At 35.0% G+C, this 26,478-nt stretch overlaps 1 protein-coding gene across 1 annotated transcript; it reads left to right on the top strand.

Moving 5' to 3' along the window:
- The first annotated feature begins 14,029 nt into the window (after positions 1-14,029).
- RPL10L (ribosomal protein L10 like) lies at positions 14,030-14,802 on the top strand. Its single transcript, XM_082733862.1, has one exon. It carries the CDS (start codon positions 14,103-14,105, stop codon positions 14,745-14,747), a length of 645 nt encoding a protein of 214 aa, XP_082589988.1. The 5' UTR covers positions 14,030-14,102; the 3' UTR covers positions 14,748-14,802.
- The last annotated feature ends 11,676 nt before the right edge of the window (positions 14,803-26,478 follow it).

Below are 26,478 nucleotides of genomic sequence, written 5' to 3' on the forward strand. Positions count from 1 at the left end.
TAAAAGTGAGTATATGTGTGTGCCCAAACAACTGTTTATCACTAAATATGTTGAAAATCGAGTTTTTGCCCCTCTTTAGTAATTAATAGCTAGACATGTCTAGGTAATTCTGTCATAAAGGAGGTTCTCAACCATTTCAGCAGATAGTAGGGAATTGGGAAGGGCAGGAAAGAAAACAGAAAGAATGACCGGAAATACAGAACATTTAAAAAAGTCAAGCAGAGAAAGACAACTATCATATGATCTCCCTGATATGAGGAAGTGGTGATGCAACATGGGGGCTTAAGTGGGTAGAAGAAGAATCAATGAAACAAGATGGAATTGGGAGGGAGACAAACCATAAGTGACTCTTAATCTCACAAAACAAACTGAGGGTTGCTGGGGGGAGGGGGTTTGGGAGAAGGGGGTGGGATTATGGACATTGGGGAGGGTCTGTGCTTTGGTGAGTGCTGTGAAGTGTGTAAACCTGGCGATTCACAGACCTGTACCCCTGGGGATAAAAATATATGTTTATAAAAAAAAAAACAAAAAAAAAAAAACAACAAAAAAAAACAAGTTTCCCAACAGTTAACACTCAGATGTGGTATCTTTGAGGAAGCAAAAGACGACTGTGCTTGGATTCATGATAGGATGATAAACTTTTCATTAAGACAATTTTCACCACCTAAATTTAAGGAACTGTTACTTTCACAATTTTTATAGCTTTAATTGGTGCATACCAACTATCCATGTGCACACATCCCATCTCTCAAATTAGATTTCCCCACATTTATTTTCATTATATTGTCTCATACATCTGGCACAATGTAGAGTAGGATTGAGTATTTGGCACTCAATAGATTGTTGTTGATGAATTGACTGAATCATTTTAATTCCATAGAAAAATTTTTACTGATTTAAATTTGATCCAGGTAGAGTCAGCTGAAATATAGTGTATTTGCAGACAGAATGTTATGAAAACACTTCAGTGTAAGGACATATCTACAGTATTAATTTAGTAACATTGGTCCTCTGATCTTTCAAAAAATTTCAAAACTATTTTCCTGTTGCCTGTTGGCTAACTAAATAAGGTGAAAAAGATGCAAGTCATAACGAAGGTTTTACCTTATTTTAAATCTAAATTAAAACTGTGCTTAAGATATGGAGAAAGAAATACCACTCAGAATACTGAGATTTAACAAGTTTGGAGCTGACAGATCCATGCAGCTGTACTCAGGAGATAGTGTCTGATTTACTGTGCCACTGATTGGATGAAGAACTGCCACTGTTATGATTAGGAAAGAATGTGTGAATCTTGTTGTACGAGACAGTGAAATCCTTTCCATAAGCCATTTTCCAGAAGGATGAAACTATCTGTCACACAATAAAAATGAGTTGGATCTGCAACATTGGATAACTGATGAGAATTAAATATTAATATGCTCTAATATTTATGTTCTTACAGATGTAAGTCTAAATATTTATATTATTCAGCTGAATGAGCCAATTAACGGTTTTAAAATAATTTAATTGTCACTTGATTATATGAGTGATAAAATAATTTTTACAACATCTAAATGCTGCAACATCTAGAACATTAAGAATTATATCTTTTAATAATGATATTTTGTGAAAACAACATGTCCTGAAATGCTTGGTTGGATTTTTTTTTTTCAAAATTAGTAAGAGCTGCATTAGCAAATTAGTAAAAGTTGTTAAGAGTATTATTGTACACTAACCTTAATTGGTCATTAATAATTTATTTCCTTAATATTTCATATTTCTTTAGAAAATTATTCTTAGATTTAATTCTATCCACATTTTATTATTTTAAAAGTACTCAAGAAAACAGACACACTACCATTTATTCCGAGGAAAAAAATTAATCCTGAACAAAATATGCATCATGCAGAGTTCTTCAAAGTACTAATTTTTTGTTAAATATATGTATCTTATTTTATTGAATATGTCAAAGCAGAAAGGAGAGGCAAAGTATCCAGGCCAGTTCCTATTGTGGTGTGCTATTGATGAAGATTCTCTGTTCATCTTTAAATTGCTTTAAAACCTGCATAAAAGCAATTATTAGAATTATTCCAATGTATATCTAGACACATTTCCAATATATGCTAACGTTTGGTTTAGGTCATTTAAAGATTTTTTTCGGGGCACACTATAATAGTTAAATCTATGTATAAAACTAAACTGAATACGCTTATCAGTGTGGATAGATAGATATGTAGATAGAGAGATAGATATGACATATTGTCACCTATTCTATATATTTTCACTTTCATGAAGATGTCCTTTGAAACACATTTTTTTTTAATTGATGGAGCCTATTTTATCTGGTTTTCCCCTTTGTTGCTTGTGCTTTTGATATTATTAAAAGAAACCATTTAGTGCTTTTGGTATTATTAAAAGAAACCATTTAGTTTTAGTCCTATGTTTGCTTCTAAGAGCCTTGGATTTTCAATTCATATGTTTAGGTCCACAACAATCTATTTTGAGGGTTTTTTTTTTTTTTTTTCATGTGGTTTGAGGTAGGGCTCCAATGTTAAAGTCCATTGTTTTGACCTAGAAGAAAGTTTAGCAACATTGTTGCCTGTGTAATATAGAAAATGTACTTAAAGAACTAGAGATCCAGCTAAAAGGAATTACCAGGTAGTGTTGAAAGTGCAACTTGGCTCCTTTTTTGGCAATAATAAATAAATTAAGAAGGAAAGGGATTGTTTGGTGAACAAATGGTTAGATATAAAGGAGCTGAAATTTGCTGGTTTTGAAATAAAACTGTTTCTCATTTCCAGAATCTCCAGATGGCACACAGTTTTCAAATTCAGAAATAGCTTTCTGGCAAGGGGACCTAGTGGCTTAGTCACTTAAACATTGGACTCTTGGTGTCAGCTTAGATCTTGGTCTCAATGTCCTGAGTTTAGGCTCTGCATTGAAAAAAATAACAATAAATAAACAACAACAAAAAAAAAGAGTCAACCAACCAACCAACCAACCAAGAAACAACTAGCTTCCTCACAAAGACCAAACCCAAGACACTGTCAGGAAAACATATTCTATAGACAAAGCCAAGAGAGCCTGACTGTTAAGTTCTTTGTTAAGGCCTGAGAAAGATTTAAATTGATGCCTCAGATTTTCTAATAGACAAAAATACCCTCTAAGAATTTTAAGGGTGTTCCTTGCAGGTCTTCTCGAACACCAGGTTCTAACATCTTAAGATGTTGCCCTACACAGCCTAGGATGGGCCCCAGCTATGAGGTCAGACATTGTTTTTATACAATTTGCAGTCTCTTTTGCATTTCTACTCCTGGTCTTTCACACTTTCCTTGAGGTCAGACAGCATTGGAGTGGCCTTGGCAATATGGGGATCTGGCTAAAAGAAAGTTCTTAGAGAAGGCATTTAATATGGGCTTGGTAGGGTATATTTATATGGTTTGTAGGTACATGATATAAGGATAATTTATTGCTAGTTGTTCTGGTTTGAAATTGCTTCCCAGAGTATACTGCCTACTCACTGCGACCACTCATTCAGCACTGTGATCCAAAGATATATGGTCAAAGAGGTAAGTGCTTATTTAAATAACTGAGAAAGCTGAAATATACAATTTTTACTGCAATTTGGAAAGATATTTTGGGCATTTCACTTAGAACAAGTGAAAAACATACACTTCTTTCTTGGCAATATTCTCAAATTTATTTATGAAATAACAGAAAAATGAGTAAAAACTGATGGATGGATTACAAAACACTGATGGATGGCTCTCTCTCTCAAATAAATAAACAAAATCTTTTTAAAAAGTAGTCTATGGAGAGGAGATCAAAGAATATGTATCCAGAAAATATAAGGAAGATTTTAAAAGTAGATCAGGAGGTTAATGGAAATATATTATTTTAAAAACTCTGTTCTGTAAATTTTAATAGTTATTCATAATTTATAATTTATTTTCTCATTCTAAGTAATATTTTTTCTGTCTTTAATTTTGAAGATAAATAATATCAATAAAAATACTCTGTAATCAAGAACCAAATTAGTGCCAAAACAAATTTCAGATGACATCAATAGATGTAATTAAGCAAAAATTTTAATTGAAGTTATAAATAGCCCTTTGGATTGTTTTACAATGCAAGTAAAGGAGAATAATGAATTATTTGAGCCCATCAGAAAAGATTTAAATTTCAGGCTGACTTGACATGAAGCACTAAACCAATGAAGTAAAAATTAAACTTTGGAGAAGGATTAACAGTGGCGTGTTAATACATGTTTACTACCTGGTTCTTCAGAAAAAAAGAAAAAGTATACAAAAACCCCAACTTCTAGCTTTGCCAAGAGTATAAATACTGTCACCATGGCCACTTTAATTTACTAGTATCATGTCACTAAACTCAAAGTTGGGCAGAGACGCACACAATCAGCTTTATGAGTACAACTTAGATGAGTGGTTTCCAGCCTTGTCACACTATGACATGAATTGTATCACTGTAATCTGGTACTCAAGTGTTGTTTGTTAATATAAGAGTAGTCATTGCCCAGGAAAAGCTGAAATTCCTTGAAATATTATAGTTCATATACGGAAAGAGATAAGGGTTTTCTTAACTTGACAACAATCCTAAAAATGTACTTGGCATTAATAATATTCAGTTGTGAGATTGAGAGAAACTTTATATGTTATTACTATAGATTTCGACAATATTACTGGAGGAAAAATGGACTTGAGATTCTATTGCTCATAAAAATATTAAAGATAATAGTCAACTGGGGTACCTGGGTGGCTCAGTTGGTTTAGTGTCTGCCTTCAGCTTGGGTCTTGATCCCAGGATCTCCCTATGTTGAGCTCCCTGCTCAGCCTGCTTCTCCCTCTCACTTACTTGAGCTCTCTCTCTCAAATAAATAAACAAAATCTTTTTAAAAAAGTAGTCTATGGAGAGGAGATCAAAGAATATGTATCCAGAAAATATGTATCCAGGAAGATTTTAAAAGTAGATCAGGAGGTTAATGGAAATATATTATTTTAAAAACTCTGTTCTGTAAATTTTAATAGTTATTCATAATTCATAATTTATTTTCTCATTCTAAGTAATATTTTTTCTGTCTTTAATTTTGAATTGAAAATGTGCTTTTCTTTCTTAAAGAGGACCCTCAAATTGTATTGATTTCAGACCCACAGACCCTGGATGTCCCACAAAATTGATTCATAATTCATCTTAGAGCCAGCTTAACTTTCAGATGTTAAGTGATAGCCTGTACAGTTCTGCTGACCTCTGACAGTAAATTTTGAAAGAGAAAATTTTTGGAAAAAGTGTTCATATATGGGTTGAATTTTCTTCAGGATCCATCACTTGCCAAATTTTATTTTTGGGTGAGTCATGTACCGTTTCTGAATGCTACTTTTTCATTTTGAAAATCAGGCTAACTTGTTTTTGTATGCCTTTTAAGATAATTATTTTGGAGAATTGAGTTAAGTGATGTACAGGGAAATATTTTTATAGATTAATGAGATACATGTCATCCCTGAGCACAGCTTTACTCTTACTTTATCTTGTGTATATATGTTGCAGTAATAAGGTGAACTTCCACTCAGTGAACCTCAAAACTTACTAAATTTTCTAGAAACAACTTGGTAATACCATTTAATTATGTTAAATGGCCTATTCAAATGAATGTTAAGACACACTTTTAAAAAATTAAAACATATGCAAAAATAATCTACCTCTTTCCATAAAGAATATAGGCAAATTTCAATTAAGATGATAAAGGAAAGTAAAGCTTTAGTATATGTTCTGCTCCTGAATTCCTTCAAATTGTCTTTAGAACTATTTTAAAATACTATTTTGTGCAATCCCAAGGAGAAATAAAAAACAATTATCTTCTAGATTTAGTCAGAATTTTACAAACCCTTCTACTGTCCAGTAAAGAATTAGGAATTCTTATTTCTTTGAAATCAAGATTAGCAAAAATTGGCAGGTCGTGGGTTTATTTTGTTCATTTTAATTCATGTTGTTACATGCATAATTTTTTTTATGTGGGTCACTGGCACTATTGTAGTTAATCCACATTTTGCTGCTTGAGTGACTGATGAGAAGACTCACTATAAAATATCACTTTGTCAAAGTAGCCAGCCTTTATTTATGACCAATTAGCTCCTGGATGTTGACCTCCAGGTAAATCAATAAATAGGCTGAAGCTGCTTTTGCCAGAGCTCTATAGTAGTAGTTCATGAATATATAAATAGAATAATAAAATGAATAAATAAAAATAAATAGAATAAATAAAATAAATAAATAAAATAAAATAAATAGAATAATAAAAAATAAAATAATATATAAAAAGAATATATAAATAGAATAAAATAAAACTAATTAAAATAAATAAAAATAAAATAATTAAAAATAATAAAATAAATAAATAAAATAAATATTTACCAAGAAGTAAATATATCTGTCCATATATGGATCTATAACTTAGCATACGATCACATGTATTTTGTCATTATTAAAATAACATGAAGTACATTTATTCTTACAGAAAATGCTTTAAAGTAATATAAAAATCAGGACTTAAAAGTGGTACATATAAAATTATTGTAAAAAAAGGTCCAAATCATATGATAGTTGTCTTTCTCCGCTTGACTTATTTCGCTAAGCATGATATGTTTATAAAAAATAAAAAATTATATTAAAAAAAAAGTCCAAATCTTTAATATTTTAAATATTAAAATGTTATTTTAATATTTATTAAGTTTAATATGTATTAAATATAATATTTATTATTTTTCATATCTTTATATTTTGTCATGCATGTATGCTAATTTTTCAATAAATATGCATTATATTTTTAAGCAGGAAAATAATTACTTTTTGAGACAATCTTTAGTTCTTGTTAGTCTTTTATATTTCAACTCTACTAAGTACTATAAACTAGATTTCTATTCTCTTTTATGTTGCAGTGTCTCCACCATTTATAAATGGTTTATTAGGTCTTTGGGGTGAAGGATGGAAATTACAGAGTTTGAGATACCCTCAAAGTTAGAAGGCACAGTCCCCAAGATTTTCCTCATTTCTAATATCGACTACAAGTTTGGTGGATTCCACAAACTAACTTCAGATTTGATAATTCACTGTAAGGACTCACAGGACTCACTGAAGGCAATTATACTCATGGTTATGTTTAACTACAGGGAAGGAAGACATTAAAGTCAGCTGAGGAAGGAAGAAAATAGGTAGAGTCTGGGAGGATTACCAGACCATGGAGCTTCCTTATCCTCTCCCTCCTAAGTTAGGATACATTATTCTTTTAACATTAATTTGTGACAACAGGCATAGAAACTAATCAGGAGAATTTGTCCAAACCCCAGTATTCAGAGTTTTTATTGAGAATTCATTACGTAGCCCTGATTGATTGACTGTGCCATGATAACCGAAAGTCTCCAGGTCAAATAGTACCACTGACCCAAAGACTTCCTTCACAATGCTGATCTTTCTGGCATTGTCAGCCCTCAACCTAAATCATACTGTTAGACTATCTAGTATCACCAAATTCCCTAGGTAAAGAGAAAGCCCTAGAAATTACTTCCTAGAAGCTTTGGGCAAGGTTGACTTCTTTACACGGGGACTAAGCAGATCAATAATGTAGTGATTTACCATGTATCCCAAATAGTATGGCATTTTATTTCTGAGCTAGTCCTCAGCATTTGCTGATATAGAGAAGACCAAAATGCAAATAGATTAAAATGTCTGATGGATGAGACAGAACTTTCAAAAAAGAACTTTCAAAAAGCCTTCCAAAGTGCTTTTTCAATTGGAATACTTATTTCATAATTAAAGAACTCATATCTAATTCCCAAGGTTGACAGTTCACTTTCATTAATAAAAAAATCTGTTTAGTGGATAAAGAGATTGTCCATTAAACATAATCTAAAATACAATCGGGTGTTTTGGTATAAATGATTAAATAATATCAACATTTAATTAAATATTTGCTCATGCATGTCTATAAACCACATAAACCTCATTTTATTGGCAAATGACTAGGGCAGCAGGGGAAAAAAATAACGTTGCTCCCAACATTAGCCCTCTTAAATAAATGGACAGTACTTAAATATAAAACACAGGAAGCCCACGCACTCAATATATGGGAAGACAAGCCTCACCCATAGCACCCCAACCCAAGATCAGAATTTTCAGATTGGACTAAATCTTTTAAGAGAAAAGGGATTTCAAATACATATGTAGATTCTTTGTACTGAGTCATTTTTAGTATAGCACTTTTATTATTATGCTTTATTATAGCATCTTCATTATTTTTATTATAAATTATATCTGTTATAACATTACTTAAATATTTATTTAAAAAACTATGCATCAATTCTTATTGCTCACTATATAAAACTGACTAAAGTGGTTTATAAATTTTGTGTAAGTATGAAACCTAAACAAGTAAAAATTTACAAACTAAAACCAATCAAATTCTAATGCATGTATTTATGTGTTACTTCTCTCTGAATTCATCCTCACCTATTTTTTCCCTAATTTTCTGGAACAATATAAAAAAAATAACTCATTTGGGGGAAACTTGTGCTGTACTACCAAAGCATGCATACTCAGTTCCCATATCCAAAATAATAATAATAATAATAATAATAATAATAATAAAAATAAAGATTCCCCAAAAGAAAAAATCAAAATGAAGTACCAGCCAAAAAAGAAAATGCATTCATTAGACACTTGGGACTAAAAAACCCATCTGACTACACTTCTATTTAGAAAATGTGCATTTGTCAAATAGATAAGGGGACCATTGTGAAACAGGTACATGAAAGACAGGCAGCATGACCACCCATTAGCCATGACAATAGACACAATCAGCTGACTTTGAAGAAAAGCCAGCCATAACCATGATTCCTACATTCATTACACAACTCTAGGAAAATATCAAGTTGTTCATCTAGGCTATCAAACATTTTGAGATTACACTTTCCAGTGTGAAGTTACTACGAAACACAGATGAAAATGACTGTTCATCATTGGTGGAAACTTTCACACTTCATTGAGAGCCTAAGCAGGAACATGTCTTTTAATCACAATATACCATCCAACACCATGTGATGAGACACTTCATAATGAATCGGTGATCAACAATGCAGATGATTTCAGCAGCAGGAGAGGACATCCAGGGTGCATGTCAGTACCAGTATATTAGTATTAGTATAATAAACTTCAATGCATAATTTTCTTTCAGAACAAAGTCCAGGTTTAGCTCTTTGTGAAATGGTTGCTTTGTGATATTAAAGAAGGAAAGAAAGTGCTGCATTGAACTGATACATAGAACTATTCCTTTCCAGTCTTTGCATGAAAGCAGTAATTTGATTGTCTAGTATTAATTCCAAGTACATAAAGTCTGCCTTGATGCACAAGGCACCTAATTAAAATGTACAGGTATATATTGTTTTATTGTGCCTCATTGTATTGTGCTTCGCAGATATTACCTTTTCTTATATATTAGAAGTTTGCAGCAACCTTGTGCTGAGCAAGTTTATTGGTGCCATTTTTCCAATAGCATTGTTCACTTTGTGTCTCTGTGTCACATTTTGGTAATTCCTAGGATACTGAAAACTTTTTTCATTATTATTATATTTCCTATTGCTAGCTTTGATCAGTGATGATGATAGATTTAAAGCCCAGATGATGGTCAGCATTTCCTAGCAATATCATTAAATTAAGGTGTGTACTTTTTTTTAGACATAATGCCATTGTACACTTAATAGTATAGTGTACACCATAATACACTATATGTATACTGTATTAATGTATAGTGTAAACATAACTTTTATATACACTGGGAAGTCAAAAAATTAATTTGAGTCACTTTATTACAATATTCACTTTATGGCAGTGGTCTGGAACTGATCTCCCAATATCTCTGAGGTATGCCTGTACAGAATATTGCAGACTTCTTACATAGGAGTTGCAGAATAGGAAAAAGAAACCATGGAGGAAAGAATTTTTCAGAGTCGAAGCTGAATCATCAAGCTTCAACATATTTACCTGCCTTCTTTCTAAGGATTCCTAGAAAATGATCTCTTTGACCCATCCCCAAATTTATTTTAATAATGCATTTAATAATGCATAATATTATGCATTATTAGCTTTAGCCAAGTTTGTCATCTTTATTTTTCCTGGGTATGCACAGCTAAATGGTGGCATGCTAAAGCCAGCTAATACTGGCTGACAAAAGCTGAATGTGTGCATCTGCTCCCATCATCGTCTTCATTGATACGACATTGGTGACTGAAATTGATGATGGAGTATTTACACCACAGAGGTTAGTTAACACTGGAAGTTGTGATTTTCCTCTCTCCGCCCCTGCTCCCCAATGAGCAGGCTATTAAATATTTACCAACACACCACCGCACCTCAGCAGTGTTGTGTATTCATTCAAACATTTATTATTATGGGTCACATGGTTTACCAAAAACAGGTGACAAAGCAGTGAGCCAAAAAGACATGGTTCTTGTTTTCACAGCACTTAACAGGCTTATGTAATTGCCATGCCCCTTTCTTGTCTTATTCCTTACCTTCACCTACATATGTTCTACTCATTCTTTAATCCATCTCTATTTTATATGACACCAGTGTCTCCCTTTGCTAAATTTTTACTGTACTTACAAAAGTAATAAATTTAGCAAATAAGAAAAATCTGATTTTCCATGTATTATCTTCTTGACTATATTTCAGGCAACTTCAAAGCAGACAAGTTTTAGAATTTTTTGCCCCACCCCCAATACTTAACAAGGCTAGGGAAAGTAGTTTAAGTGGAGTATTTCAGTCTGGCTCTCACCTTCTCTACCTGTCCTCTGACTTTGTCCTGCAACTGTGAGGGGCCCCATGCATAAATGTGACAGGGTGACCAACCATTTTGCCTGGGACTAAGGGGTTTTGGACGATACAGGACTTCAATGCTAAAACTGGTATAGTTCCAGCAAGCCATGATTGGTCACCTTTTGGATTAAGGAAAAAGGATTTTGCAAACAGACCCTGATAACACATCTCTTGGTTAGAGAATTCCAGGGGTTTGAAAACCCAAAGGATGACCTAGAAAAGGGTCAGTGAGTGAGATGGCACATGAACTCTGTTTGGCTATATATATTCTTTTTACCTCACAGACTCCTTTACCCCAGAATAATGATAGAATCTAGGTATGCAGTAGTAGAAACAGATGCAAACATGTTTATAAAGTTAAAGATTAATTAAACGCATGCTTATACTATCCTCATTTCTTTTCTTCGGTCTTGCAAAGCTTTTCTTTCTAACCTCCCACATCCATTTCCAGTCTATTGGCCATATTATATACAACAAGAATGATATTTACCATACTATACACAAGAGTGATAAAAAAGATAAAGCCTTTAAAAAAGAGTAATAAAATAGATTTTTAAAAAGAGAGATATTAACTGTATTATATACAAGAGTAATAAAACCTGTGTAATGCTCTTCAGTGGTCTTAAACAAAAAGCAGAATCCCTAATTTGGTAAAATGAGCCCTGCATGACACACAAGGCCCCTGTCTTACACTGTTCTCATATTATGCCACTAATCCCCTCACTCATGGTCATACTGACGTTACTTTAGTTCCTTAAATGGTTCAAGTTTTTTTTTTTTTAAAGATTTTATTTATTTATTTGACAGAGAGAAATCACAAGTAGGCAGAGAGGCAGGCAGAGACAGAGAGAGAGGAGGAAGCAGGCTCCCTGCTGAGCAGAGAGCCCGATGCGGGACTCGATCCCATGACCCTGAGATCATGACCTGAGCCAAAGGCAGCGGCTTAACCACTGAGCCACCCAGGCGCCCCATGGTTCAAGTTTTTGCCTGCTTCAGAGTCTTTGCATATGCCAAGCCCTGCATACCATAGTCACTATATGAAATACCTTTCCTGATAAAGTTGTCCCTGTCCATGCCTCAGGCTTGCTCAGGGCTTTATCCCAGGCTCTCAGGGCTCACTCTGCTTTTCCTTTTTGGCACATTTTGTACTTAATAATATGATGATATATTATTTGAGGAGTTTCAAATCCTTCCCTACACTTTATAAGCTCAGTGAGGGCAATACAACATTCCTTGCTGCTTTCTCTCCATATTCAGGTTTACACAATAAATAAGAGCTATTTGAAAAGAATAGTAATATAGAAATAAAGGAAGAAAGGAGAATAAGCAAGCTTTAATATAGTAGAGAAATGTTCTTTAAATTGGAAGTTTTAATATTTCTATCCTGATATGGATACTTTGTAAACCCTACTCACTTTAAAGATAGGAATTATTTTGTCACAACCTATTTGTTTCTCTTTTTATTTTACTTTTTTAAAATAGGTTCCGTGATGGGTATGGAGCCTGACATGGGGTTTAAAACTCAGAACCCTGAGATCAAGACCTGAGTTGAAATTAAAAGTCAGATGCTTACTTGACTGAGCCACCCAGTGACCCTATTTGTGTCCCTTTTAATGAGAAAGCATGAGTGGAGTATATTCACATTGGAAGGACTTTGTTCCATGAGTCATAGATTTGTGAAACAGCATTAAGAGGTGGCGCCTGGGTGGCTCAGTGGGTTAAGCCGCTGCCTTCGGCTCAGGTCATGATCTCAGAGTCCTGGGATCGAGCCCCGCATCGGGCTCTCTGCTCAGCAGGGAGCCTGCTTCCTCCTCTCTCTCTGCCTGCCTCTCTGCCTGCTTGTGATCTCACTCTGTCAAATAAATAAATAAAATCTAAAAAAAAAAAAAAAAAAGAAACAGCATTAAGAAATCAAAACAAAACTATAAAAATTCAAGTAGGGATTATAGATTATTCGTAAATTCTTTTTCTTTCATTTTCCTCCTTCTCACATTCCGATCCCAATCATGAGACTTACAAAATCTCATATCAGAAGGAGAAAAGTATTAAACTCATCCTCAAGTGTAAAAGATTAATAAGGCATAGTTCCTCTTCTATAGTTTCTAGCAGCTGTAACACTTGAAAATGCAAATAGCCTTCAGTTGAAAAATTCAATTGGTATTTCAATTTTGTGGATGCCGTTTTGATAAGATCATTCCATATGGCCAAATAAAACTGCTAAAGTTTCATGTTTCTAAAGCGATTATCAAGCAATAAATACAATAAATATGTTTTCATTCTCATCTCTTTTTGAACCTTATCAGACAGACTATGCCAAGAAACCACTTTACCTAAAGAAGGAAACCACATATTCTTTTTTTTTTTTTTTTAAAGATTTTATTTATTTATTTGACAGCGAGAAATCACAAGTAGATGGAGAGGCAGGCAGAGAGAGAGAGAGGGAAGCAGGCTCTCTGCTGAGCAGAGAGCCCGATGCGGGACTCGATCCCAGGACTCTGAGATCATGACCTGAGCCGAAGGCAGCGGCTTAACCCACTGAGCCACCCAGGAGCCCGAAACCACATATTCTTTGAGAACTAGCAATCCTTCTATAAATGCTGGTGGGAAATAAGAGTTCTGGAAAATTGATTTAGACAAACTAGACACAAAGTATATTGCATAGCTGGAGATACCTTCCTTATTTAAACTCTACTGAAAGTATGTCTTTTTTTTTTTTTTTTTTAAGATTTTATTTATTCATTTGACAGAGAACACAAGTAGGCAGAGAGGCAGGCAGAGAGAGAGAGAAGCAGGCTCTGCACTGAGCAGAGAGCCTGATGCGGGGCTCGATCCCAGGACCCTGGAATCATGACCTGGGCCGAAGGCAGAGGCTTTAACCCGCTGAGCCACCCAGGCGCCCGGAAAGTATGTCTTTTATACTTGAGACAAAGCCTATGCCCAAGAGGTACAGCAGGAAGTGTTTCTCTGGCTATTGCGACGAAGCCCAATTCGTTACATGGCAACACGAAAATATATCTAGCCACTGTCTGCTCTGCGCATGTGCCAAGTTGGACCCACAGAGGCATAGAGTGTCGCTGTATCTATGGTGGGATGTCCAGAAAGAGCGTCTTCTTGACGTCATCAGGACTCTATGATTCCCAAAGGGGAAGATGGGCAAATGCATATAAGGCGCATGCGCAGGCGTGTGAGAGCGCGCCTCTTTCTCTTCGTCGCCGGCGGCCGAGGTTCCTGGTGTTGCCATGGGCCGCAGACCAGCTCGCTGTTACCGGTATTGTAAAAACAAGCCATATCCAAAGTCTCGTTTTTGCCGCGGTGTCCCTGATGCCAAGATCCGTATCTTTGATCTGGGTCGGAAGAAGGCGAAAGTGGACGAGTTCCCACTCTGTGGCCACATGGTGTCTGATGAATACGAGCAGCTCTCCTCTGAAGCCCTGGAGGCCGCTCGAATCTGTGCCAACAAGTACATGGTGAAAAGCTGCGGCAAGGATGGCTTTCACATTCGAGTGCGGCTTCATCCCTTCCATGTCATCCGCATCAACAAGATGCTGTCCTGTGCTGGGGCTGACAGGCTCCAGACGGGTATGCGCGGTGCCTTTGGAAAGCCCCAGGGCACAGTGGCCCGAGTCCACATTGGCCAAGTCATCATGTCCATCCGGACCAAGCTTCAGAATAAGGAACATGTGATTGAAGCCTTACGCAGGGCCAAGTTCAAGTTCCCTGGACGCCAGAAGATCCATATCTCCAAGAAGTGGGGCTTTACCAAGTTTAACGCTAATGAATTTGAAGACAAAGTGGCTAAGAAGCGCCTCATCCCTGATGGCTGTGGAGTCCAATACGTTCCCAGTCGCGGCCCTCTGGACAAGTGGCGAGCTCTGCACTCCTGAGATCTTGGACAGCATTGACTTTTCTGGTCTGATATGCTTACCAATAAATATTATTCACTGACAAAAAATAAATGTTTTTTTTTTAATATTTTGAATATTTGTAAGTGTTTATCTGATTTTTAGAATATAGAGTATGAGAGAAAGAGTGTTTATATTAAAACAGAATTTTAATGGCAAATGATACTTTCCTTCGAGTGGGAATGAAACAATCCGTATGTGATTTATAGAGACAGTTATTGCAGTTCTAATCCCAAAACTTTTAACTTGGGACAGTAGAGAACTATGTCAAAAGTTTTGTTTGGGGGCGCCTGGGTAGCTCAGTGGGTTAAAGCCTCTGCCTTGAGCTCAGGTCATGATCTCAGGATCTTGGGGTCGAGCCCCGCATCAGGCTCTCTGCTGAGCAGGTAGCCTGCTTCCTCCTCTCTCTCTCTGTCTGCCTCTCTGCCTACTTGTGATCTCTGTCTGTCAAATAAATAAATAAAATCTTTTAAAGGGGAGGTGAACCATGAGAGACTATGGACCCTGAAAAACAATCTGAGGGTTTTGAAGGGGCGGGGGGTGGGAGGTTGGGGGAACCAGGTGGTGGGTATTGGAGAGGGCACGGATTGCATGGAGCACTGGGTGTGGTGCAAAAAATAATGAATACTGTTACGCTGAAAAAGAAATTTTTAAAAAATAGAAAAAAAAATTTAAAAAGTTTTGTTTGTAGTGAAGCTACATAATAAATTATGTAGCTATAGTCTTACCTTGAATAAAAAATAGCTAGAAAAAAATCCAAGATTTGTAGAGGAAAAAATAACGTTCTTGTTTATGGAAAACAAGCAATAGGGATGAAAATAATGATAGGCATGAGTGACATTTCAACTACAATCTCTGGAACTAAAAAATCCATTCTTAAACTTATTGCTTATGTTTTCCTTATACATTTCTGCACATTGATTTTAGAATTTCATATGACCTCCAATTATCAGCCTTTGGACAGCTGGCTATAACTGCAAAAGGTTTCCTCAGATAAGCCTTTTATTATCTCACAGTCAGGAGACAACAGTCCAGTCTTTTTTCTTTATCACCTAAAGGTCATAGGTTGATAACAGAGTTCACATTACTTGTATCTGAGTCCCAGTAGAACCAACAGAAAAGAGAAAATGACACCAAATCAACAATCTGTGCTCTACAAGGACCCTAAAGAGAGTTTACCATCTGTAGGTGCTTGCCCTACATTAGAGTTACATTGATCATACAGGTGTTTTTGTTTTGGAAACCACATAAGCTAAAATTTCTGGGTGTGTATTACATTTTAAAATTCTGATTCTTTAAAGTATTTAGTCTTCCAAATCTCAATCTTGTCAACAGTGTCCTCACCTCTTTAAAACTAACCATTTTTGTTGCTTTGAATGAAAGCAACAAAAGGAGTACTAAATAGTGTGGAGACATATGCTTATTCAATTATTCCATTTACTTAAAAAAATTCCCGTCAAATCTTAAAGTTTGCATCTGACAATATTCAGGTTACTACTGGAAGAGATGTCCTACTTTTTCAAGAAGGTTGCTGTATTAAGCTGCAATATTTTTCATATTATGTATAAATGAGAAAGATAAATACTAAATAATACAAATATGTAGAAAGAGTTCTAAGCACTTTCCTTTATGTCTTATCAGATGCTTTTAAAACTCTTGAACTTTTCTAGGAAATTAAATCCTGTACATTCAAAAATTAGGGTAGCCATGACCTAGATCTTCTGACTCCTGTCCGTCTAGTTTACTTTTTGCTACAAAGACTTTCAAAAACAAGAACTCAAGCTCAAATGAAAATTCGAAGCACAACACAACAAAACGAACAGTCCCTTAGTTGCTGTGTTAATATAATGCAGTTTTGAAAATATTTTCCATCTTTATTATTTACCCTTCTTTTTGCTCTCAAAATTCTCATGTATCTTGACCTTCAAACTTGGAACTCTGTATTCACTCCCTAAATATAGGTAGGTGATAAGCCCATGAATGTCCTTGTCTGGTAGAGACTGGTAACTATGATTGTTTATGCATATTGACATGTCGATGAAAATGAAAGATTCAAAATTATTACATTAAAAACTGGTAGGTGTCATTAAGATTATTTTTTTCTACAGTTTTCTATTATAATCTATCACATAAATTTTATTTCCTTTACTGTTGATAGAAGGACACTTTCACTTATTTTAAAACAAAAATCCTATTATATTCTCTAAGCTATGATTTTGTTTTTTCAGCATTTTTCTGTTTTCTGGTCATTTTAGTTAATAAATTGATAAGAAGACAGTTGTGCTGAAGGATAATTTGATTATATTTTTTGCAGAGCTTGTCATTATTTCTGAATTTCTATTCAAAATGGAAAATTTAATTTGGGAATATATTATGTATTCATATATTCATGCACTACTGCAATGAAACAGAACTATCTCCTCTTTAAAAAATAGAAGTACAGTCACTAAATTCAAGTAAATATTGCCCTATAAAACTCTGATTTGGTTGATGGAGTCTCCACGTTTCATGGAAAATACTGACTGAATCAGAAGATGATGAAAACTTCAATTGGACCATGCATCATTCTCAATTTAGTTTTGAAAAGCACATTCCACAAATTATCATTATATAATCCACCATTTCTCCCCCCGTTCAAAATATGCAATTACACCAAGCATATTTAGCCTGAAGCCCTTAATTTTTATAAAAGTATGCACTAGCTCTGGCATGAATTGACTTGTCACTAGCATTGGTAGCTATTTTATTTCTACTTTAGCAGCTTGGTACTGCCTACCTCAAAAAAATTCAGGTAGGGCTTTCCGATTCTTAGAATGTCATCAGGGACCTAAGCATTAAGCTGGGAGATCATTTAGCCCAATCATATTCTGTCTTTATATTAATGACATACATTTGGGGTTTTTCTTAGAGCAGTCTTTTCACAAAAATACCTTTCTTTAATGTAAGTAATACAGAAAATAATGAGTAAAGTCAAAGTGAATTATACCATCAATAATAATTCAAAGTGAAGTCATTGCCATGCTTAACAGTAGATAATAAGGGAAATTCTGCCATTAGGATGACTGGATTTGAATCTTTGTTTCTCCACATACTTGGGCACATTACTTAGTATCACCATTGTTTAATTTTCTTAACTATAAAATAAGCTTAAGACACGATAGATCACAAATTTGTGTTTAGGATGAGAAAATGAGTAGGATTGTGCCTTGCACATATTAAGTGCATAAAATTAGTGTTAATTTATGATATCAATATTATCACTACTCCATTTGCTTCTGCCTCATTGCTTCTCAGCTTCTGATTTTTGCTGCTTATAGTATTACTATTCTTTCATGATTTATATATTTAATATTGTGTTTTGCAACTATTATTCCCTTCAGTTGTCTAATTTGAGTTCTATGTTTAATTGGATTAATTTTAATTTAATTTAATTAGATTCAATATTCTGATTTGAGTTTTTGTTATTTTTTATCTTTAATTTTGTAATGTTTACTTTCATAGTATTCTAGTTGGTCGTCTATTCTTGGAGCTCCTTTTCAAAAATCTAACTGTGCTCTACCCATTATCTTTTACATATTACTCACAGAGATTTGCTTTATTTCCTTTTTCTTCCCCACAGATTGGATTTTTTATCTACCTTACCTTTTTAATTAAATATTTATTTATTTATTTTTCTCCTTTTTCTCATTTTTCAAAAGAAAAATTATATGGTTATCATACCATTATTTTCATAATGTTGATGTGTGATAGTAGACTGTTCTACCAGCTCAATTTAACCTGAAAGATTGTAGGAAACTTTCTCCAGTAACGCTTTCACAAAGTTTTTGTTATTTTCTTTCACTTAGTCCTCGTTCTGGGTACTATAGTTTGAGGACTGGATTTTGTTACCAACTCTTCTGTTGTTTCATGATGAGAAGCTAGGGAAAGGAGGGAACATGAGGGGTCAAATATATCCTTGGATGGATGTTGGATTTTGACTCAACTTCTGGGATCCCATTAATTATCCTGCAGCTAGGCTCATTCCTCAAGGTCAGGCATGCAGTCTACTCTTCCAGCTGTGGTGTGTTTCTTATCCTTACTCCTTCTGCTGTGTAGTGCTTTCCATTTTCACTGGAAAATGGTGAGCCCAAGTGTCAGCATCTTTGGTGAAATATCAATAGGGGTTCTACCTGTCAATATTTATACAATTTGAATAGTTACACAAGGATAATTTATACTTAGTACACTTCCTCCCATATTAAGGCAATAGTGAGACATTTTTAAAATCTTATGTTTCTTTAGGAATGTTTCTAGGAGTCTGGAAAGTTTTGAAGAGGCACATTACATAAATGGTTATTAAATAATCTACTATCTCTCTCCATCCCTCAAAATAAGGAATTATACTAAAATTATTTAGCCAGAGATCTTTAATTTTTTTAAAAGATTTTACTTACTTGACAAAGAGAGAGAGAGATCACAAGTAGGCAGAGAGGCAAGCAGAGAGAGAGGGGTTAGAAGGCTCCCGCTTAGCAGAGAGCCCGACGCAGGGCTTGATCCCAGGACCCCGGGATCATGACCTGAGCCGAAGGCAGAGGCCTTAACCCACTGAGCCACCCAGGCGCCCCCAGAAATCTTTAATTTAAAAAAAAAGGCTCTGGCTATTATATGAGAATACATCTTCATTTTATGTCCTTTTTTCCTCCTAAATTTATGATATGCCTAGGACATGACCTTTTCCTTGGTGACTTTTGGCTGTATTTCTTTTACCATATTTTTTCATTTCATTAGGTGTTAGCAAGGAGATTCTTTGATCCTGTCTTGTTTTACTTCAGTTTATTCACCCAGAAATACTCTTAATGTTATAATAAAAATACTTCTGAAATTTTAACTTTAAAAAAATTCATGTAAAAAATACGCTTCTACATGTTTATAACAATTCCTAGTTATCTTTTATTGGTGTGGATCTCTAATAACTATAGCTAAAATTACTCTATCAAAATGAAGAATTTTTAATATAAAATCTAAAAACATTAATGTTGTATTTGTGTCCATCCAGAATCTTGATAATTTTTATTATAAATAATTAACTAATTAATTCTTCATATTATAGAAGTTAAATAGGCTTCTGAGAGTAATTGATCAAAAGATAATTTTGTGCTCCAAAGAATAAGATCATGTTTATAGTAGAAACTATCATAGTTTGAGAATTATACTATTAGACTCTTCAAGGGTTTTATTCATGAAACTCTCTGTTATTCCAAGTTGTCTGGTTACTGATAAAGAGAAATATAAAAGATTGTGAAGGACCATGGTATCTTTTGGGAAATGCAGGATCTTTAAAGGACCAACTATTTTTTTCCTCTCTAGGTGGGTATATGGGGACAGGGGACAGTACATCGATTTGTTAGCAAATGGTGATTTTCTTTTGCCTAAATATTATGAGTCATTGAACACCATCACCACCACCAAGATTATGCTCGTAGTGGGAACAGGAAGAAGATGGCAGAACTGAGATAAAGAGTGTCAGGGGTCAGCCCTCATCCCCAGTCTCTGGCATAGTAAAGATATGACTTAAATTTCCCTTGGTGTAGAGCCATCCTAGTGCTTTAAGTCTGAGCAACATTGATGAGACTATGCCCCCTTTCCTAAGAGCATTGCTTGTCGGGAAGGAGCCATAGCAGCAGGAAGCTGTCTGGAGGAACTTCACCAGGAAAAAAAAGCCATGCCTTAGCCAGATTTGCCTCAGGGGGATTGAATAGGGAGAGGAACTCCAGTACCCTCTAAATAACTTTAAAAAGACCCCCTGAGAATCAGCATTTGGACCTCAGATACATAGAGAACCAGGAGGTAGTCAGCACTATTAAAAGAGAGGCAGCAACAGCTGAAAGGAAACCTGTTTTCTGTCACTCAGAGTCATTTAACATAGAAAATATTGTCTATGCTCACATACCATTTTCAATAGTATATGTATGAAGGGATAAGGGAGGAAAAAAGAGGAATAAGAGGAGGTGATTTCTTCTTATTCTAAGAAGCTGAAACTACTAGTCTAGGCTACACTGAAGGAACAGACAGGAGATTTGAATAGGATAGGTGACAATTTTAATAATTAAAAGTGAGAAGTTATAGATGAGACTTATGTGTCATTAAGGAAACATGATATTTAAAAAGCAACAGGGTGCACGTGCCCCTTCGGATCACTGCGTTTATAGCAGCAATGTCTACAATAGCCAAACTATGGAAAGAACCTAGATGTCCATCAATAGATGAATGGATAAAGAAGATGTGGTATATATACACAATGGAATACTCTGCAGCCATCAAAAGAAATGAAATCTTGCCATTTGCGATGACATGGATGGAACTAGAGGGTATCATGCTTAGTGAAATATGTCAAGCAGAGAAAGACAACTATCATATGATCTCCCTGATACGAGGAAGTGGAGAAGCAACATGGGGGGTTAAGGGGGTAGGAGAAGAATAAATGAAACAAGATGGGATTGGTAGGGAGACAAACCATAAGTGACTCTTAATCTCACAAAACAAACTGAGGGTTGCTGGGGGGAGGAGGATTGGGGGAAGGGGGTTGGGGTTATGGACATTGGGGAGAGTATGTGCTATGGTGAGTGCTGTGAAGTGTGTAAACCTGGCGATTCACAGACCTGTACCCCTGGGGATAAAAATATATTATATGTTTATAAAAAATAAAAAATTAAAAAAAAAAAAAGAAACAGGGCCTCAATGGAGCACAGGTGGTAGTTTTTCTTGGAAAACAAAAGCTCACATTCACTTCAGTGTTTGCTCCTATCAAACCAGTTATATAACCATTTTGCCAAAAAAGAATTCCACAAACCATTCTAGTAAATAAATGTCTGAATTACCAAAACTTAGTAGATACTGAAATTTCACCAAAGTAAAACCCCATTCAACATAAAGAGACTTCTATGCCACTTCCAGAAAGCTTCTTTACCACTTAGCTATGGTCCCTCTACTTTTCTACCCTATATAAGCACTTTAAATATAATCATAAATTAAATTCCCATCCCTAGTCAAATTTTACATCCAGTTGATAGGAGTTTGACTAACACGTACAATGAATGAACTGCTTCAATGTATACCAATACTACTATGTGATTGCATACTAGTTTTGAGACAAAACTGGATTATGGATAAAAATGTAATTTTCACATGTTCTTTGAGATAGTAGAAAATAATTGAAAGACATATAAGAGTCTGTAAAGTCCAAACCTACTTTATCTAAGAGCGAACCTTAAATTTTGGAAATGTGATTCTTAACTACAGCTGAAAACAAATATATGTGGCAAATAGGACCAATACTTACTTACTGATTTAGTGAGTTTGAGGTGTGTAGACACTCCAAGTTCAGAAAATCATTTGAAATTACACAATAAATTTGAAGAGGCTTTTGCTCTAAGATCCAGTAGTACCACTTTCAGGTATCTATGCTAGAAAACTCTGATTGTACAGAACAAGAGACATATGCAAGAGCCCTCATGTCATTGTTCATAATAATAAAAAAAGAAGCAGAAGAAGAAACAAAACTAATTTCCATAAAAAGGACAATAATTATATCAACTGAGATATATTTACAATGGGAGACACTATATGAAAATAAATAACCTATAGGTACAACCAACAACACAGAGAAGTCTCAGAAATAAAATGCTGTGTGAAAAAAGGAAGTCTCTAAACAGTGTAATGCCTTCTTTGAAGTCTCAAAACAAGCAAAACTAGAGGAAATATTGTGTGACTACAAAGAAATATGTGATAAATTTAGTTTTCTAAGGGAACGCTAAAGCACAAAAATAAAGGCTAGTGGTTCATTGGTGGGACATAGCATGGCAGGGAAGGACTAGGATGTGTATGTAGGGGGTACACAGATTGGATTAGACTCAATAGTATTGGGGTTGTTCTGATTTATATTTTTGAGAGTTCAAGGATATTTAATTTTATTATCACAATTCAGAATGGAAAAACCTGTGGCAGACAGACCTTATGGTAGTCCTGATTCTTACCCCCAGGTGTGTCATGTCCATGTAAACTCTCCTTTAGTATGTGGGGCTTGTGACTTGCTTCTAACTCATAAAATATGGCAAAAGGATGGCATGTCACTCTGAGGACTATGTTATAAAGCAAGTCCCGCAGCTCTTTATCTTTAGTTTGTCAGGGCTAATCTTGGAACTTTCTCCTTCCATATAAATTTGATAAACAGCTTGTGAAATCACCACATTCAATTGCACTTTCAAAATTCCTGATACGATTTTTATTGAAATCATATTAACTCTACAGAGTAATCTGATGAGAAATAACATCTTTATGACAATGAGTCTTCCTGTTTATGAAGTAAATCTCTAAATTTATTAGGTCTCCTTTAATGTTTTGCAATAATTATTTTATAATTTTATCCATTATTGTTTTGTATGTCTTTCATTAGATTTGCTTTGAGATGCTTTATTTTGTTGAGACGTTTTTATTTTGTTGAGAAGTTTTGTTGAGATATTTTTTTGTTGCCATTGAAATCATCTTATTTATTACACTTTAAGTGTACTCTTTCATTAACTCTTTTTCCTGATTTGCTTGTGTATTTCACATAGACCCATCATCTGCTAATATTCGTCACTTTATCTCTTGCTTTCCAATATTTATATTTTAATACATTTCTTATTATTACTGTACTAATATCTTCAATATGAAGTGAACATAAATAGTAGGAGCAGACAATATTCTTTTTTTTTAAACTTTTTAAAAATTAGCATATAATGTATTATTAGTCCCAGGGGTACAGGTCTGTGTATTGTCAGGCTTACACACTTCCAGCACTCACCATAACACATACTCTCCCCAATGTCCATAACCCAACCACCCTCTCCCTACCCCTCTCCTCCTGGCAACCCTCAGTTTGTTTTGTGAGATTAAAAGTCTCTTATAGTATGTTTCTGTCCCCATCCCATCTTGTTTTATTTTTTCCCTTCCCTACTACCCAAAACCCCCACTTTGCCTCTCAAATTCCTCATGTCAGAGACGTCATATGATAATTGTCTTTCTCTGACTTATTTCGTTCAGAATAACCTCTAGTTCCATCCACGTTGTTGCAAATGGCAAGATTTCATTTCTTTTGATGGCTGCATAGTATTCCATTGTATATATATGTACCACCTCTTCTTTATCCATTTATCTGTTGATGGACATCTAGGTTCTTTCCATAGTTTGCCTATTGTGGACATTGTTGCTATAAACATTCGGGAACATGTGCCCCTTCAGATCACTACATTTGTATGTTTATGGTAAATACCTAGTAGTGTGATTGCTGAGTCATAGGGTAGCTCTATTTTCAACTTTATGAGGAACGTCCATACTGTTTTCCAGAGTGGTTGCACCAGCTTGCATTCCCACCAACAGTGTAGGAGGGTTCCCCTTTCTCCGCATCTTCACCAGCATCCGTCATTTCCTGACTTGTTAATTTTAGCCATTCTGACTAGTGTGAGGTAGTATCTCATTGTGGTTTTGATTTGTATTTCCCTATGCCTAGTGATGTGGAGCACTTTTTCATGTGTCTGTTGGACATCTGGATGTCTTCTTGGATCAAACAAAATTCTTACATTAATCCTGAATTTCAAAGAACTGCATCTAATTTCTCAATGTGTAAAGATGATATTCCCGGTTTATTTAACTGTTACTCTTTACAGACTAACGGAAGCTTCACCAACATTCTTTTTGGCAAAATAGTTTATTTTAAAAATTGTTTTCTTCTTTTTTTCTTTCAAATCTAGAAGTTGAATATATATGAATACATATATATGTGTATCTTATGACATTAAGTTTTTCTATAGTAATATCTGAATGATACATATTACAGGCACCTGGGTGGCTCAGTTGGTTAAGTGTCTGCCTTTAGCTCAGGTCATAACCCGAAGGTCCTGTGATTTTGAGTCCAGCATCAAGCTCCCTGCTCAGCAGGATATTTGCTTCTTCCTTTCCCTCTGCCTCCCCCACCTCCCCACTTGTGTGCTCTCTCTTTAAAAAAAAAAAAAAAGTGATATGCGTTAATTTTTTTTTTTTTTTTTTTTTGGTCATGATAAGCTCCTTTACATTCTTGGAATAAATCTAATTTGGTTGTGTAATTTTTTTATGCTTGATTGAAATGTTTGCCATTTTACTATTATTATCATATTACTTTCAAGGATAGTCTTGTCTCATATATAGGTTAATATGATTCTCTCTTTTCTATTTGAGAAGAGACTTAGGATACTGAAATCATTTTCCTCGAATGTTTATTAGAAATCCTTTGTAATGATTTGGCTCTGATGATTGTTGTTTTCTGTGTGTTGGGAGAAGATTTTAACTGTTGATTTAATTTATTTAGTGATTATGGAAATATTTTGACTTCTTGTATATTTTGTGGTATTCTTAATTTTAATTTTTATTTTTAACCATTTGGCTACTCTCAGAGAACTGAAAATACCAAGTAGCAGCGTGACATAGATTACAGAGGCACCAACGCTCTTGTCACAATAGAGCAAAGTAATACACTATTAGGCAGGAAGAAATGCAGATACAAATGATTGGAAGAAAAAAATAGCTAAGGAAATAGAAGTTGAAATTTTTCCATTTACAGAAACTAATAACCAAAGGAAAGCCACGCTCAAATAAAAACACTGATATAAAAATCCCAAATAGACCTCTCCATTGAGTCAAATTTCTGAGCATAGAATCATAACACAGGTGGGGCTGGAGCTTCCCAGTCTGCCCAGGCTGATTCTGTGCCACTCTTACTGACTGTAGAATGGGAAATGTTTCTTGTCATCCTGGAGCAGAGATGAAATCCAGGGCCTGCGGTTTGGCCACTGCAACATATGGATGTCCCAAATCCACCATGAAAACCACTCGTGGGCCATCCTCTACTAAATCGTCATGGACTGCAGTATGCAGAAAGAGTCATCAAAGAGGGGGCAGCATCCTTCAGCCCAACACTGGGGCTTGCTTCCCACCACCAGCTTACAGCCACTTGGGAGTTTTCAGACCTAAATGAGCATCAGGTACAGATGTCAGTGCATCCCTTGTCTTCTGTTACCACTGTCTCAGGGCTGTGTTTATTTCTTTGTTATATAATCCTGGTTGCTGAGATTACCTTTCTATATTGATGATTGTGAGATTCTGCTCTTTTGTTAAATCTGGAAATTTTTCATCTATAATTTCTGCTGATGTTGTTGTTCTAATTTCTACTTTTCTATATTCTATATTTTTCTATATTCTATTTCTATTCTAATTTCTAATTTCTGTTCTCTTTTTCTGGAACTCAGATTAAATATATGGTAGAACTCATTGTATCCCCCATGTCTCTTAACCTTCTTTTCATGTTTCCATATCTGTTTCTTTGCATGACATTTGAATAGCTTCTGCATATCTATTTTCCTGTTCATTATTGTTTCTTTAGCTGAGTTTGGGTTGTATTTAACCCACCCATGGAGATTTTAATTTCTGCAATTGCATTTTTATTTTCAGAAGCTATACTTAGTATCTTCTTTAAAGAATTGCTTTTCTTAATGCTTTTGCCCTTTCTTTCTTTATTTCTGAGAGAGAGAGAGAGAGAGAGAGAGAGAGAAAGGCAGGGGAGGGGCAAAGGGAGAGAGAGAATCTCAAACAAGCTCCACGCCAAATGCAGAGCTAGATGTGGAGCTTGATCCCTCAACCCTGAGATCATGACTTGAGCCAAAAC

This window comes from Mustela nivalis, assembly GCF_964662115.1.
Source record: "Mustela nivalis genome assembly, chromosome: 6".
Taxonomy (NCBI): domain Eukaryota; kingdom Metazoa; phylum Chordata; class Mammalia; order Carnivora; family Mustelidae; genus Mustela; species Mustela nivalis.

Excerpts from the sequence above, each read along its gene's own strand:
- RPL10L (XM_082733862.1), top strand. The coding sequence starts at position 14,103 with ATGGGCCGCAGACCAGCTCGCTGTTACCGGTATTGTAAAAACAAGCCA.